The sequence below is a fragment of the Mesoplodon mirus genome, assembly GCF_964341445.2.
Source record: "Mesoplodon mirus genome assembly, chromosome: 8".
Lineage (NCBI taxonomy): Eukaryota > Metazoa > Chordata > Mammalia > Artiodactyla > Ziphiidae > Mesoplodon > Mesoplodon mirus.
In genome coordinates, this window is record NC_138984.1 from 33,069,218 (window position 1) to 33,087,112 (window position 17,895).

The following is a 17,895-nucleotide window of genomic DNA, read 5'->3' on the forward strand; positions in this document are numbered from 1 at the left end:
CTCAATATTGGAAGAAACTTCTAGAATGCCTGTTTTTTGGTTTGTATTTAATTTACTTTTTTCCTATTATAGCTGGTGATTAGAGTCCACATGTCTGATGATAGTTCTAAAACAATGATGGTGGATGAGAGGCAGACAGTGAGACAAGTGCTGGATAACCTGATGGACAAATCTCACTGCGGTTATAGTTTAGACTGGTCTCTGGTGGAAACCATCTCTGAGTTACAAATGGGTTAGTAGTATCATTGCTATAATTACTTTTTAATTTCTATGTAATTTCAACAGTTTTCATGTTGATAAAAGCAACTTGAGACGTCTTTATACTGTATTTTTTTTCTATAATATAACCCTGGCCTTTTTACATTGTTTTTTTTTACCCCCAAGTATTTTGACATTTCTTTGAGTACAGTATCATTTCCAGTTCACTTTAGATTTTTTTTTGGCCAGAACAAAGTTGTTCTCTTTTTTTAAGGTAACAAAATATTCTTTTCCCTTCAAATAAGAACCAAATATATTGAACACATTTACTAAAGACCGTTACATTTATTCACATTTTTACCGAAGTCTTTATACCACCATTTGACTTTCAGGGGAAACATAAAGCACATCTTATTTTTAGCTAGATGTACTAGGTCTTAGTTTCCTATGTTTTGTAGTTTGGTATGGTGTTTTCTAACTTTAAAAATCCTTCATTTTTTATATCATCTTTGACTCTTTTAAAAAGTGTTCTTTTTGTAATATTGTGTGATTACAGAAACCTCACAATAATTATTTTATTAGGCTTTATTCAATCAGTAATCAATTTCAACTTGCTATTTTGTTTAAAAAATGTATTTGCATTGCTCTTACTACCTATGATATCTTTAAATATTTCACAGCAGTTTCCAGAGAAATAAAAATTTAATTATTAACACTTTTCTCTCAGAACACACATACACAACCCCCAAAACCAAACCATAAGTTAGAAGTTTATTAATATGTGTAAACATGTATTCTAATAATACTTCCCTATAACTATTCTTAGAGAATTAGAAAGGTTTGAGTTCATAGATGTAGTGTCACCATACACAGAAAATGTTTGGATGATAGTTTTTAGAATATTTCCACGGCCATAGTTAAAGATCCATAACTATCATTTAATCATATTTGGCACAGTGATTCAAATATAATATGTAGTCATTCAGTACTTGGTGAATGAATAAAAGAAAAGAAAACAAGGGACTACTGAGAGCCCAAAATAAGATGGTGGAAACAAACTATGACAAATGTAAATCATTCAATTAAACAACAGAGATTATTAGAAAAGATGAACAAAATGCAAGTGTTTGCTGTTTACAAAAGACCTTTTACCTAAAGACACAGAAAGATTCAAAGTAAAAGGAATATGGAAAGACACTAACCAAAAGAAAGATAATATTAACTATGTTATTATCAGGCAAAATAAACTTTAAGCAAATTGCATTACTAGAGATAAAGAGAACCATACATCTTCATCAGGAAGATATAATCATTCTAAATTTTATCTAATAATAGCATTAAAATGTATAAAGCAAAAGTTGACAGAACTACCAGGAGAAATTCACAAGTCTACCTTCACAGTAGAAACTTTTCATCTAAGAATCTTTTCAGTGATCAATATAATCAAGCAGACAAAAATGAATAGAGATATATTTAGAACACTAATAACAGGAAAATATACATTCTTTACAGGCAGAAATGGAGTATTTCTAAAAATTGATTCTGGTATGAGGTTATAAGCAGCTCTCAAGAAATTTCAAAAAATCATTATCTCTAGAATATGTTCTTTGAACATATGTTCAATATATAGGACAAGTTCTTTGATTCCTAATTTGGACATTAGAAAATACATCTGTTTAAATTTAAACAAAACTCATAGATCAAAGAAGAACTCATCTTGGAAATTTTTTGAATGACAAGAAATGAATGCTGTTAGAAGCACTTAATACCAGAATTTATGAAATGCAACTAACATGTTGGGTTTTTTTTTAAGGGTGGGATGGGCAAAGGCTGAAGGCTGAAGAAGACCTTGAAGTCAGAAGACCCAGATTCTAGTCCTGATCCTTCCATGTAGCAGCTGTGTGACCTTGCTGAAGTCACTTAACACCACGAGGGCATGTTTCCTTGTTTGAAAATAGAGGGAAGACCAGATAATCTCTCAGGGGGGGTGTCAGTTAAGGGTTTTGCTGTGAATTACTTCGCAAGGTTTCTTGTCTTTTATGCAGTTCTGATGAATACTAACAAAATACTGATATTTTATTTTGGGACAGAGAGAATCTTTGAAGACCATGAAAACTTGGTTGAAAATCTTCTTAATTGGACAAGAGATAGCCAAAACAAGCTTATATTTATGGAGCGTATAGAAAAATATGCACTTTTCAAAAACCCACAGGTGAGACTATAGCTTACAGAGGTCAGGATTCTTAAATGTTCATATTATATAATTCTCTGACTGCTAAGTTAATAGAGTTAAAAGATTGGTAACCACCCGGTTGGAGCATTGTGGATGCAAAACCCCATGGGAACATTCACTACTGCCAAGGTGGCAAGTCTGCTGGGGCCCAGGTGTCAGGCCTCAAAGAAGTTGCCAGTTCTGCAGAGCCAGATGGGATGAGCCTTTGGGGAAGCAGGTTTACCTCCAGGGTGTTACCAGGTTTCTGTTCTCTCTAATTCAGAGCTGTTTTGAACCCAGCTGTTTATTTGGTGAGTTCCTTATCCCTCAAAGGAAAGTACTTGCACATTTAAGTTTCTCTACTTTTGTCATTTATCCAGTTGACACTTTGATTTATTTTAAATTATTTTTTGAAAACCCAGTAACCTTGATTATAAATGGTTCCACATTCTAATATATGTTACCTTTATCTATTTAGTATCTTTGCTTATTCCAAAATAATATTTGAGTTAATCCTTCCTAATACCCAAATATTTTATAAAAATCAATAGGGGAGAGAAAACAACCCCACTATAAAAAGTAGTAATGAGAAAAATAGTAGCAGTGTTAAAGTTATTGAATAGTTATCCTTCAGGCAGCTTAATCATGAACCATCTTTACTGGGTATTTTTAGTGAAGAATACACGTTTGGGAATACCAACAGATCTTTTTATGGATGATTGTGAAGAAATGTTTCATAAGGCTAATAATTAGAATTCAGATTTTAGTTGAGTCAAGCAAATGAGATCACGGTAGTCTCAGAGAATTTGGGATTTAGATTAAATTTTCTCCATCTGGATCAGTTAAACTCAGCATATTTTAAGGTAATTTGCCTTACTTGTTGTACTTAATAATTTGTAAACCTTTAAGGTCCTGTAAGTGTATCCTTCATTAGATATACCAAAACATATTTGCTAGCTGTTGCATGTAATATCACCTCAGGATTTGGGGGAGGGCAGTTTACGGAATAATTCAAGATAAATGGATAAGGTAAGGAGGAGACCAGTGTTAAGCATTTCCCTGAAGATCCCACGAACAGGTTGCTTTTCAAAGGGGTGTTCCCCTCACTCTGTGTAGGCAGAAACCAACACAGGGTTTCTGTGTCTCTAGAAGAAATCATGTACATACCTGTGCCAAGGGAATAGCAGAGTGGGTTTATCCTTTAACTTTCATCTATTCATTTTTCCAGAATTATCTTCTGGGAAAAAAGGAAACAGCTGAGATGGCAGATAGAAACAAAGAAGTGCTGTTGGAGGTATGACTTCCTTCCGTCCTTCCCCTTTTCCTGCACATTATAATATTCAAATATTAAGCACCTTTTTTGAAGTCCAGAATGTCAGTGCTCTATATTTATAATTTCAGTCGTAAATAGGGAAGCCTATTTTCTTCCATAGCCTGTTGGAGAGAGTTCAGCTGTGTGAACATTAGAACACCGAAGAACCTTGTAAAACTTATTATTTTGCCAAGCAGTATGCTAGTGGCCTAAAAGGAGTTATGAGCTTTTAGTAACTGACAAGTGTGAGAAAAGGCTAGTCAATGAAGGATGTGATTGTCCTGTTTTATCTGCTTACCCGGAGAGAAATTTGAGTATAGTTAGCTATTTACAAAATATTTCAAACCTTCGTCTGAAATAACTCAAATAATTTTACAAATCATAATGATTCTTTTTAAAAAATACATACCTCTCTTTATTTTGAAGAGTAATAAAACAAATTCAAACATAATTGAATTTTTGGCTTTTGCTGATTTTAGAGAACTAAGGTCGAAGACATGAGTATGTTTAAAGATCTGAACAAACTCTTATTTAGCAACAAGGCTATTAGGAAGATGAAGATCAGCACTAAGCTTTTCATAGGGATGCTAGCTATAATTAAGAAAAATCCTCTTCATAATTCCTAATTTTTTTTTTGTTTTGGGGAGAGAGAAATTAATTCACCTTCCTGTGTTCAAGTTTAGTGAGGATTTCTACTTTTCCTTTACTAAATACACGATTGATTTTTTAAATTAAATTTTTATCTAAGTATAGACATTAGAATCCAGAATTTTGAGTTTGTTTATATTCCTTTCAACCTAGTATTAAATATTCTTTGTTTTAGAATCATATACATTGATAGTTTTTAAATTGTGAAAGTGTAATCATTCATTTAGCATGTTGCTTTCTTTTAAAATATATTCCTATTTAACGTACAGCTAATCAAAATGTGTTGTTAATTTGGAGAAAAATAAAGTTTATGTTAGCTCTCACACTTTGATTAAATTTAGTGTAACTATGCTGTTTACAAATGCATTTAAGTACTTTTATATGCAACTCAGTTGACATTTCACCTTAGTTTCCTCAAAACAATGTTAGGTAAAAGTTCTTAGGGATTGCCATAGTCGTTCCAGAGTAAAGCCATGTAATGTTTAGAATAGAAAGTTCTAATTGAGGTAAAATTAGCAGCATGGTTTTTATACCGAGGCATTTTGGTTTAATCACAGTGTCATGCATTTCACAGGGGTAAACACAACTTTGTTCTGAGAATCTAAGGATCATGTCTTTCCAAATCATCTTCTTCTTTTAGGAGTGTTTTTGCGGAAGTTCTGTAACTGTACCAGAAATTGAGGGAGTCCTTTGGTTGAAAGATGATGGCAAGAAGTCCTGGAAAAAGCGTTATTTTCTCTTGCGAGCATCTGGTATCTACTATGTCCCTAAAGGAAAAGCAAAGGTGCGTCCCTTCTGCTGACTTTTAGCTTCCTTATTACACTGATTGATTTTAATTTGTAGTGAGCATGCTAATAAGATGATCCAGGCTCTGATTTGTTTCAGCTCGTGTAGGACACACAGAACATTGCTTTGTTTATTGATCTGTTATAAGAAAGAAGAAACCTGAAAATGTTCACTCTCTGCTCATTAGTTGGGCCCATCTCGATTCTCCTGGCAAATTTGAAATCATGCTTTTATTTCTTATTTTTGGAGCTTCTGCCAGAGTCATTTTTGCTTGTTATTGTTTGGGGGGAGAATACCTTTCTAGGATTACAGGCGTTTCAGCCTTGCTTAGGTAATGTGCTTCTGCTAAGGGCCCCCATGGTAGCTGTCACTTCTGTGCTTACTGGGGGCCCAGCACTGCAGAAGCTCTTTACAGGGTCATCTCATCCAGTGTTTACCACCATCCTGAGAGGTACATGTTGTCGCCCCTGTTTAACTGGCGAGGAACCCTGACTTGAGAATTGCTGGACTTGAGATATGCACTACAGACACTGAGCTACGTGATATCTCTTGTTCTTTCCAGAGAGCTCTATCATACTGTATTGTATTTAATATAAATACTATACTATATTTAAAGTCTTTTTAAAGTGCCATCCTTTCCAAGCAAGTCAGTGTTCCTTATGAATGGCAAGACAGTAAGTGAAACGGACTGGCTTTTTTGTTGCATCATGGATTTAAAGAAGAAGCATCTGCAGAGAATCTCACTGTCTTATCTTCTGCAAAATAGCAATAATTTCTACTTGGTAAAGTTCGATTCTCAGTTAGAAGCTGTTACTAGTGATATCTGCTTGTTTACACATTACTGTTAATTCAGTCTTCCGGTGTTTTTTTCGCAGGTGTCTCGGGATCTGGTGTGCTTTCTCCAGCTGGATCACGTCAATGTTTACTATGGACAGGATTATCGGAATAAGTACAAAGCACCTACAGACTACTGTCTGGTGCTCAAGGTAAACATATCTCTCTTTTTAGGAATTTTAATTGATGTTAGACATAGAGGGGGTTATTGGACATCTTAAAATAGTTTGGATCTCCATCGAGTGTCCTATTTTTGCTTTTTTCTGTATAGGTTTTTAAAGGAATGGTGAAGGGAATTCCCTGGTGGTCCAGTGGTTAGGACTCAGCGCTTTCAGCTCCCGGAGCCTGGGTTCAATCCTTAGACGGGGAACTAAGATTCCCACAAGCTGTGCAGCGTGGCCAATAAATAAATGAAGGAAGGAGGGAAGGAAGGAAAGCCTGTGCTTATCCCACAGCTGACCCTAGTTAGAGTGATGACACTAGGAGATGGATACTGAATTGTAAGCTTTGAGTCATAATGTATAAAATGGATTAGATTATAAATTTGAGACTCTCATTTAATAACTGGCTTAGTTTAGGAAGACTTAGATCAGAGCCACATGTGGGGGGAAGGGTTCTTTTCCGGTACTAACTCAGCAGAACCAACAGAGCCCGAGTTCAAAGTGGGCTGGTTCTCATCTGGTCCAGAAATAATTCTCGTCCCCCTTTTCTCCTGAACCATGGCTCTGATAGCCCACGCATGTATTATGATCCATCTAAGCTGTTTTTAGTGATTTTTTTCCCCCTATATCCAAACTTTTGAGTTTCTCATACTCATCATACCTGTACTTTTGAGAACTGAAATTTTTAGTGATCTACTGGAACATTAGGAAAAGGTAACATTAAAAAGTTCAGGATAATTATGGAGATGATTACGTTTTTCTCATTGTCCATCTCAGTAGCCCCCTGGTAACTACTTAGGTCTACATGTTTATATCATCATTTGATTTTGCTTTTGTCTGAGAATTGTCAGTTGGGTTTGAAGAGGTGGTTTAGGGTTTTGGGGTAGAGTTTTGATTGCTTTGATAAAGTTAGGTGTATTATAATGGTAGCCCTTTATTAACTGATCGTTTTTGGAGAATACCCTATATCATTTAGTTACAGTAGCAAGTAATTTTTTAAAAGTCAGTATAAAGTAGCTTAATCCAGCAGTTTTCAAAATGAGGTCTAGGGTCCCCTGGAGTCCCTGAGACCCAGTAAAGGGACCTGTGATGTCAATGTTATTCTACTAATAATGCTAAGATGTTTTTTGCCTTTTATACTCTCATTCTCTCACAAGTGTATAATGGAGTTTTCTAAAAGGTTACATGACATGTGATGATATCTTTGCTCCCCTGGGTAGTGGAATGTGTATTTGTATACTCTTATATTTAACTTTTTCTCAGCTTTAATTTCTTATAAGGTAACTATCAATATAAATAAAAGTTATTTGGGGGCTCATAACATGGAGACAGTAAGAATTTATTTCAGGGGCTCCAAGTTGTCAGTGAGAACCTACCTTCTTTCCATCTTTCCCTGGTCCATCTTCTGCGTATGGAACTTAATAAGCTGTGTATCAGCTTATTCTCAGAGCGACTTACCTCAGTCACAAATGGCCACTGCCCATTTTTGACCCAACAGAATCCAGCAGAGGAAGAGGGACTCTTTTTCCCTGTATTTGTCTTTTTTTAAGAGGAAAGAAATATTTCCCAGTTCTTCTAATAGCCCTCCCTTTGAGGGCCATTGGCCTGGAGTACATGCTCACTCTTACACCAATCACTGGCAGGGAACAAAGCCACCATTTTTGGTTTACACTAGTCAGAATTTGCTCTCTGAGGTGAGGGGTAGACATCCAAACAAATTGGGGTTCTATCAGAAAAGAGGTAGAGAGGAGGAGACAGCTGTGGGGAAGGCAATCAACAGTGTCTGTTAGGGCCAGAAGTAAGTAGGACCACTGGCTAGTACTTTAATCCTTTTTGCAGTTCATAGAATTCTTAGGTTAAGAATATTTTTGTTCTAAGGGTTTTCTTGTTTGTTTTTATAATAATGATTTGTATGCTTTGTATTTGCTTTTGGTAAAGTAGGTTAAGCTAAATTTATGTATTTATATTGCCTACCTATTTATATCTAGAAATTTTAATGTATTGAACTAAAAAAAACACCATACCACTGGGTGCAAATAATAGTAAAAATAATGGTCACCATTTACTGAAGAACTCCAGGGTGGAAGGTGCTGCACTAGAAGCACTGGACATGTCCATCTCACAAGTCTGGTCTAGAGTCCCCATTTTCCAGATGTGGAAACTGAGGTTTAAGGGATCAGTTTGCCTGAGACCACTCAACTATTAGTATTTAAGATATGTCCTTCTTTCCTGTAAGTCTACACTAGATTTTGCCTATGTAAGTGTTTTATTCTTGAGCATTTGAGTTCTGACAAACAAACCAAAAAGTGCTGCCACACAGGGTCTACACAAATGCAAATGTAAATATTTGTAGGGCCTGATCCCTTTCATCAGCTTTGAGCTTTAATGACTGAGTCTGAGTCCTTCCAGTGACGTGCAGGATACAGGAAATATATACACACTTGTAGGAGGTAATAAAACACACCATTTGGTAGGTTTTTTTTTTTAAGATAATAAAAATAAAAATAAGGGAAGAGCTTATTCATGAAATTTGACAATGTAGAAATAAATAAGATATATGTTGATGTATTATCTGAAAGAGGTACACACTTGGGACACATACGTATGCATGTATAATTAAGTATCTTAAAGGAAACCTGTGTTTTAAAAAAATATATACCACAACAGTTGTTGGAATAGAGCTCAGCTTAGCCAGGTCTAAATTTTCATCGCTTGAGAAATGAGGCAAAGTAATTTAATATGTTAGGTGGGAAGGAAAAAAATGTTTAAGATTTAGGGATGGAGTATGAACATGAACTTCTCAAACACTGTTATTAATAGAAGGATGTTATACATGATAATCATGGAAGTAACAGGGTGGAGTGTTATAGTCTTATATTTTAGCTTCTTGCATATTAGTTGAGAGAATTGATTTTCAGGCCTATATTGTTTCCAAAGTAATAAATGGGTTGTATATATTCAGTAGTTTCTTTTGGCACTTGGACTAAGATTTCAGAGTATCACTTTTAGTTACAGATTAGGAATTATGTCTCAGTCTAATTTTGGGCAGGAAGGGTTTTTTCTTCCCAGGGAACTAGTGGTTGTGGCCCAGTGGAGTTAAAACACCCTGAGTCTGTTCTAGCACTTGCATTTTGTAGCCAAGGTCAGGTCACTCACCTCCTATCCAAGACTCAACTGAAAAGTACATTGGGCTGTGAAGACTAAATCTGATGACGCAGTTGAAAAGCTGCTTATTGCCCAGAGGGCACATGCTGTGGGTAGAGGGCCCTGCAGAGCAGTGCTCAGTCCACAGCAGGGAGCAGCACTGCAACAGGTGTGAGCACCCATTGCATCCCAGGTGCTGTGCCCTGTGCTTCCTCCCCCCAACCCAGGTGTTCACCTCCAGAGAAGCGCTGGAAGCTTTACCAAAGACTCTCTTATATGGAGTCTTCTGATTCCATGAGTTCAGTTAATTCAAAGTGAAATAAGCATTCTCCTCCCTTTTTATAGTCTTATATTGGTAGATTAAAACTTCCACTGGGGCTTCCCTGGTGGCACAGTGGTTGAGAGTCCGCCTGCCGATGCAGGGGACACGGGTTCGTGCCCCGGTCCGGGAAGATCCCACATGCCTTGGAGTGGCTGGGCCCGTGAGCCATGGCCACCGAGCCTGCACGTCCGGAGCCTGTGCCCCGCAACGGGAGAGGCCACAGCAGTGAGAGGCCCGTGTACCGCAAAACAAACAAACAAACAAACAAAACCTTCCACTGACTTTGTTAAGCTTGGTAGACTTTGTTTCTTTGAAATGTAGAAGGGGTACTTTGGAGTTTCCCATGATGTGAAGGTTTTTTTGTTTTTTGTTTGTTTGTTTTTTAACTGAAACATCTTGACCTAAAATTTAACACAAGTTTCTTTCTTGTTTATTTTGTAAAAATACTTAGGGCCATCTTATTTGGCCTCATGGATGTTTAAGAGGTATAAGTTATTTGGCCATTATTCCAAAGACCTGTAATTTGTCAGGATATGTTTAAGCTTTGATAGACTTTGTTTATTTCTTAGTTCTCCAGGGGACTTAGTTGGACTTTGCCTTTAATCTTGCAGCACCCACAGATCCAGAAGAAATCTCAGTACATCAAATACCTTTGTTGTGATGATGTGAGGACCCTGCACCAGTGGGTCAATGGTATCCGCATCGCAAAGGTAGGTTTTCTTTTGCTTTGATAATGGAATGACAGGTGCTTAATGATATGGTTTTTGTTGTCATGATAATTATCCTGTTTGTTTCATGTTCATGATTTTGCCAGTGTCTAGTTTTCTCAGGCCTAAGTTTCATGTTTTAAGTGTCTTTTTTTCTTGGTGATGGGGATAAGCTTTTAACACTTGGTATCCAAGGAATAATACTGCTGGTAAAAGCTTATGTAGCATCAAAGTGATTTATTTGGGCTTTGGAGAATTCACTGTATGATTCTTACATAGCAGAATTTAGCCTAAACAAAAGAAATTTTTTGAAAATTAAACTGCCTTGGGGTTGGGGGAAGAATGAACAGGTGGAGCATGGAGGATTTTTAGGGTGGTGAAAATACTCATACTCTGTATGATACAGTGGTGGGTACATGTCCTATACATTTGTCCAAACCCATAGAATGTAAACACCAAAAGTGAACCTAAGGTGACCTATGAACTTTGAGTGATTTCTACATGTAAATGTAGTTTCATTGATGGTTACAAATGTACCACTCTAGTGGGGGATGTTGATAATGGGAGAAACTATGAGTGTTTAGGGGCTGTGCATGTATATGGGAAATCTCTGTACCTTTCTCTCAATTCTGCTGTGAACCTAAAACTGCTCTTAAAAAAGAAAGTCTTAACACAGGTTTTTTTAAAGGACATCTTAAAGGTGATTATACATAATGCTTGAAAGGGTATTTATTCAGTTACTTTTAATAAAATTTATTATAGACATAAAATCAAAGTTGCTTTAAAAGTAACTGAAAACAAATCTTTATATTGTTAATGAACATAATCAGAATCAAGTGTTGACTTCTTGCTGCCTTTCTCAAAATGAGGACAAATAAGAGTGGATTATAATTTATTGGTATGAAAAGAAATTTTGAAGTATTATAGGTATTTTAATACAGACTGTGAGTCAGTAAACAGAAATGTGTCCCCTTTTCCTATCCCACGCATCCATACCATACCCAGTAAAGTACAGATGTCATCATTTACTGCCTTCTGTTTAGTACGGGAAGCAGCTCTACATGAACTATCAAGAGGCCCTGAGGAGGACAGAGTCGGCTTATGATTGGACGTCCTTATCCAGCTCCAGCATTAAGTCAGGATCCAGTTCCTCCAGCATCCCAGGTAGTTCAAAATGTCCAAAGAACTCTTTACTACCAACAGGAAGGTGTCTCTATGGAGACTGATAGAAGATCTGGTTATCTCAGGGTGATTTTTTAAAACTAGAGCCATGCCTGATTTCTAAATTATGATCAATAGGTACATGTGCTTTTATTCATTTATTTTTTTATTTTTAGAGGGGATAATGTCATGGGCCAGTTCACAAAAGTGTTTGAAATGGGAAACCGGTAAAGTGGTAAAGCCAGGAGTTTTGTTATATATTTATAAAGTTTATTTGAAACTCAGTCATATTGCTGAAAACAACTGTTGATGCATAATTGGGGGTAGAGAGTTGCTCGGAGAAGAGTGCTCCAAATCATGATGAAACTGCCTTCCTTCCCCACGGGTTTCCTGACATTTCAGCAGAGTGGAAACAACTGGAATTAGTTCAGTATCACAGTTAAGGAAGCTATTTAAGTCATCAAACTTTGTAAAGTTTTCAGAGGAAATAGTGATACTCAAAAGGTGCTTATTTTCAGATTCCCACATCCTTTAAACAAGGATGCTGTGATCACATCTTAAGATAAATGCTTCTTTCCCTTCAAAAGTTCCGTAAATGATATCCGTGTCATCTAAAATCATGTTTTTTTCTTTGTTCTAACAGCCCATGTTATGAAATAATTACTTTAAGAAGTATTTGATTTAAAAGCTGTATGACTAGATCTCATCCCTAAATAAGTAAATAAAAACACACCGAGAATGTGTATATGCATGGGCTAGTGTGCACACATATATTCTCTATTCTGTCCACTGAGAGGGCTAGTAGCAGTGAGAACACTAAGAACCTAGACCTCGGTTTATCAATACCATTTTCCAAAACAAAGGAGTCCAGGGCTCTGGAGTGGCTGATTCTAGGGCTGTGGCAGAGAATATATAAGATGAGCCTGGAGCATCATGTGACAAAGGAAGTACTCAAAAAAAACATAGCGATGGGAGTCTGTAAAAGGGACCCAGGACCCAACCTGAGAGAGTGCTCAGTGGCCAAAGCTGGAACAATTTGAGCAAGAAGATAACATAGTATAGGACTGTAATCCGAATTATAAAGTCAATAGCCATCAGTCCATGGGTATGTAAATAAATTATTGAATTAAATGAATAAATGGAGAAGACACAAATCTCCTGTACAGATTTCTAAATAGATTTATACAGATGCTCTGCCCTCAAGAGGTGGCACTTACCTCCCCTCTTGTTAAGTGTGGGACTTGCTTCCAAAGAGCACGGAGTGGGGAGGTGTAACCTTGTATCGGAGAAAGCTAACAAACCATACCTCAGCCAGGTGATCAAGGTAATAAGTCATATTGATAGCATGTGCCCTTGATGCAGTGTGATGAGACTGGCATTTTCTCTCTCTTGGTCTTCCCAAATCCCTTAACCTCAGAGAAAAGACATCAGACAAATCAAAATTGAGAGATACGCTACAAAATACCTGACCAGTACTCCTCAAAACTGTCAAGGTCATCAAAAACAAGGAGAGTCTGAGAAACTGTCATGGGAGACATGACAACTATCTGTAATATGGTAACCTGGATGGGATCCTGGACCAGAAAATGGAAAAACTAGTGAAATCCAAATAAAGTTTGGAGTTTAGTTAATTTTTTTTTTTAAGTATTGTTTTATATTCTTTTTTTTTTTGGCTGCATCGGGTCTCAGTTGCGGCGTGCAGGAACTTTTGTTGCAGCACATGGGCTTCTCTCTAGTTGAGGCGCATGGGCTTAGTTGCCCCGCAGCATGTGGGATCTTAGTTCCCTGACCAGGGATCGAACTGGTATCTCCTGCATTGCAAGATGGATTCTTAACCACTGGACCACCAGGGAAGTCCCAGAGTTAGTTAATATTAACATGAGTGTAGGTTCATTATTCGTGACACATGGACCAGAGTATTGTAACATGTTAATAACGAGGTAAACTGGCTGCTAGGTATGTAGGAACTCTGTGCTAGTTTTGCAACTTCTCTGAAAATCTGAAACTATTCTAAAATAAAATGTTTATTAAATTGGGGGGGAGAAACCTTTGTGGCAATGGATTAGGAAAGGCAAGGTAAGAAGAGCATGTCACAAGTAGGATTGTAGAAAATGGAATTAAGGGAAAGATGGAGGGAAAAAATGATGTATACTATTTAAAAAAAATTTATATAGCACTTAACAATTCAAGTGCTTCCACGTGTTACTTTATGAAGTGGTATCGTGCCTTTTCCCACTCCAGCATCATCTGTTTGTATACATCGTGTTAATATTAGGTAGACTTTTTCAGGTAAACTGTAAAATCATACATATTCATGCTGAAGAGAGCTCAAGAAGTCACACGTTCCAGCCTCTTGTCTTATAGGCTGTTGTCCTAGATATTAGATAGGGATGAAGAAAATAAGAGTAGGTTTTATCCTATATTGCTTATATTTTTACCCTGAGGATACTGTCTTAACTTTATCTAAAGGAGTTTGTGGCTGTTATCTTTGCAGTACTTTGATGAACTTGGCTGGACTTGCTTACTACTTTAATCTAATAATACCCACGTCTCACAGAGTGACTGGATGGGACTAGCTTTAACATTTGAGTCTCCATCAGATGCCAGACATGGGGCTAGGTGCTTCTGCAAGGTTATCTCACCTGACTTAGAGTCCAGTGAAATAATCTTTCCAGTTCCCTCACCCTGGAGGTCAGTCAAATTACACTGTATCCTCAGCCATTCCCAGGTCCCTTGAAGATGTCTTCATGCCCTTCAGGAAGCCAGGCTATGGCACAGCTGCTCTCTTGTGATGTCAATACCTGAATCCCTAGGAAACACACTTCTTACTGGGGATCAGATTCTCAGTATCGTCCATTACTGGGATAAAGGAAGTGACCATCATGTATAGATGTGAATTCATAAGTGAGAAATCTCTGAGATGGCCTGGAGCAGGGGTATATAAAAAGATTGATTCTCCATGAATGAAGATATGACTGAACAAAAAAATTCTATTCATGGTTCATTAATTCTCTCTCTCTCCTTTTTAAATTTATTTATTTATTTATTTTTGGCTGCATTGGGTCTTCGTTGCTGCACGCGGGCTTTCTCTAGTTGCGGCGAGCAGGGGCTACTCTTGGTTGCAGTGCGCGGGCTTCTCATCGCAGTGGCTTCTCTTGTGGAGCACGGGCTCTAGGCGCGCGGTCTTCAGTAGCTGTGGCACACAGGCTTAGTTGCTCTGACGCATGTGGGATCTTCCCGGACCAGGGCTTGAACCCGTGTCCCCTGCATTGGCAGGCGGCTTCTTAACCACAGCACCACCAGGGAAGCCCTCATTAATTCTCTTATTTGCTAGGAGTTCTTACAAGACAGCCTGTCAGGATACCAATAATATTACTTGAACCTTTTATTGCAATTATCGGTTTCTTGTGGTGAACTATTTAAAAAGAATGGAGATTTCCTATTCGCCCTAGGACAAGAGAAGTTTTCTAGTGGAAAACACAGGCTGTGTTTGAGTGAAATGAGTCAGGTAAAAGTAACTTGTTGCCGTTCTGCATCGCATCTTATCTTGAGTGAAAGAGTTATCAAACATACATATTCATACGTCACAATACTGACTTATTTAATCTGATTTTTGAAAATCTGTTTCAAACAGAGTCTCAGTCCAATCACTCCAATCAGTCTGATAGCGGAGTGTCTGATACCCCGCCGGCAGGACACGTCCGTTCCCAGAGCATCGTGAGCTCCATCTTCTCTGAGGCCTGGAAGCGAGGCACGCAGCTGGAAGAGTCTAGCAAGGTAAGACGCTCGGGTCAGGGTAGGGGGGATATTTGTAGTGTTCCAGGGGTGTAGCTTGTTGTTCCTTTATTAGGAATCTTTCTTGGCCTTATTTCAGTATTCCTTCTTTGCTTCGCCTCAGAAATGGACATTTGTGAATTGGCTCTGATGATCTAAGATCTCAAAAAAAAAAAAAAAACCTAGCAGTTTTATCAGTGGCTCAGGATTTTAAGAAATAACACTTTCCACGCTTAAATCAGTTTGGATGGAGCAACAACACCCTCCAGTGCCAATGCCTTAATTTTGTTCCAAAAAAGCTGCTAAGTGTTGATTATTTCTTGATTCGTTTTTAATTTAGTTTACTCAGACTCATTCCTCTATCTTCCTTTCTTTTATGCTTTTTGGCATTTCTCTGCACACTGATGAATTTTCTCAAATTATAGTTTATGTGGAAGGCTAAATTCCAATTAATCCCCTTAAAATTTAGGATCCCTGAGCCTTGCATAGAAGGTTGTTCATTGACCCTGAAGGACACAAGTATAATTATTGCAAGACTATTTAAAAAAATAGAGAGGTTCTTTAGCCTGGTTGAAAGATACTGTATCAAACTGCCTCTGAAGTCCTGTGGGCGACCACGTCCCAGCAGTGCTCTCCGCTCAGCAGGCGAGGGCACACACCATCGCGAGGAACCAGTAGGACACCCGGCCTGGCCATTTTGTTTTCACCCAGCAATCATTTTGATTTTTCATCGTCATTCTTGTCTGAATCACTTACATCAGTACGTTCATCAGTGAGAATTAAGTGGCTGTTTCCACTCAGTTTATTCCTTTATTTGCATATGTGGTTGATCCACTGGACATGGAGAGAGTGGAGGGAGGCGTATGTAGCCCAATGGTGTGGAACACTTTCTCTTAGAAAAATAAATATTTGAGAATTGGTTCTAATGACCTAAATTCTTAAGACACTGGCAGTTTAACTCCCTTATCAGAGGCTCCCACTTTTAAGAAATACTTCTTTTTCCTTCTCGTACTTAATCAATTTGAGTGGAACAGCACTATTTGGTGCTGGTAGTCCATGTATGTCGTAGAGAAGCCGGGTTTACACAATTCAGATACCAAAAGAGAAGTCCTTTACCTTACTAAACTTTTAATGGTGTTATTCATGTGCATTTTAAATTGTAGAACTACCCAGTTGTCATGAGAAAGGCCAAGGAAAGCAAAGGTCCACATGGTCTGTGACGAAGCAGTGTAGTCCGTCATGGCATGTAGTGTCAGAAAGACCACGAACCCTGCCCTGCAGCAGTGACAGTGTGTTTGAGTCTTGACCCCCTGTGTGTTTCTCCTCCTCTTACCTCAGTCTCAGGTGCCAAAAGAGAAGGCCAGCACAGCTAAGGTCTACTACACCCCTGCAGCAGCCAAGACAGGGTCAAGTTAAGGTCGGGGGTTGTTCTTTGGAAACACATTAACCTGGGTGACTCCTGTAACCAGATCTTGCAGACTAATGCTTTTATTTTGATGTGCAATTATTAAAGGAACATGTGAATGTCCTGACGGGCATTAGAACTCAGCCCCATAATAAGCCTTCTAGTCTACTAACCTAAGCATTCTTGACGCTAATTAGATGTCATTCAGAATTGGAAACAAATGGTTTATCTTGGCTCCTCATAGTTTGTTCAAAGAGCCTAAAAGTTATTAAGCCAAGAGTTCTTCCTCTGCTCTTTCAGAAGTACTTGAACCACATTCATGCATGAGTAGCTCCATGAAATAAATGACCAGATGTGGTAATTTGGGCAGTGCCAAGAGGGGCCTACATGGGCTGGTCAGCAAGTTGTTGGCAAACTCTAGCTCCTATTTCTAGGTACATTTCCTTTACTCTAGCCTTCCAAAGTTTCCTCTCATTTTCTTCTGGCTTTTTCTGTATGATATTTTTATGATCTTTTGCTGTAATGTTTATGAAGCATTTCTTTATGTATTTTCCAGTAAAACAAATGTACAGAATACCCCCCCTTTCCTGCATTGCTGGACTTCTGTGCATGTTGGATGCAAGGGTCTCACACGAACGCGAGTGTGTGTGTCAAGCTCATTCATTCCTGTGTGACTGTGCACGCCTGCTGAACATACTCATACTCTCACGTGTCTGCTCACTAGCATCAAAAAGCCATCCTCATTCTTCGGGAGGCCCTCCACCAGCACTCCTAAACCCAGTTATGGCATCTGCTTGATGTGGATGCGGTCCTGGACTGAAAGGTGAACTCCAGCCATCACATCTCCCTTTGCCAGAGTCCGGGGAGGCGGGGGGGTGCGGTTCCGTGCTCAAAGGCCCTCTAATTCGGGGCAGGGTGTGGAAAGCCAGAGGCAGAAATCAGAGGGCCCAGCACCATCCAGACAGCTTGTGCAGCAGGAAGTTTTCCCCAGGTTGTTAGGCAGTCTGGCTGCTTGAGAAGGTCGTTGGGTAAACACATTTTCTCCGCGCCCTTGTTGCCCAGGGAGTTAGATTTTAGCCTTCCCGACATTGTCCATCTTTATGATCACCAGCTGCCGCATCCTTTCATGCATGTCTCTGATTGCTTGCTTTTTAGATTGACGGTCAAAGCTTACCTCTGTAACTGTTGTGTTTGTTGTGTTTTCTCTCTCCCAACCTCCCTTTTATCCTCC

General features: G+C 38.4%; 1 protein-coding gene across 5 annotated transcripts in view; it reads left to right on the forward strand.

Annotated features, from left to right (window-relative positions):
• Positions 1–17,895, forward strand: part of RAPH1 (Ras association (RalGDS/AF-6) and pleckstrin homology domains 1) — a 95,963-nt gene that overhangs the window by 70,539 nt on the left and 7,529 nt on the right. For 4 of the 5 annotated variants that reach the window (XM_082630106.1, XM_082630108.1, XM_082630107.1 and 1 more), the window contains 8 exons: positions 73–232; positions 2,289–2,410; positions 3,639–3,704; positions 5,011–5,154; positions 6,032–6,142; positions 10,229–10,327; positions 11,368–11,488; positions 15,120–15,262. In XM_082630106.1, coding sequence (XP_082486232.1) covers positions 73–232; positions 2,289–2,410; positions 3,639–3,704; positions 5,011–5,154; positions 6,032–6,142; positions 10,229–10,327; positions 11,368–11,488; positions 15,120–15,262 — 966 coding nt within the window. Of the gene's footprint in view, positions 1–72; positions 233–2,288; positions 2,411–3,638; positions 3,705–5,010; positions 5,155–6,031; positions 6,143–10,228; positions 10,328–11,367; positions 11,489–15,119; positions 15,263–17,220 lie in introns of all 5 variants that reach the window. The other variant, XM_082630110.1, reaches the window with a different exon arrangement.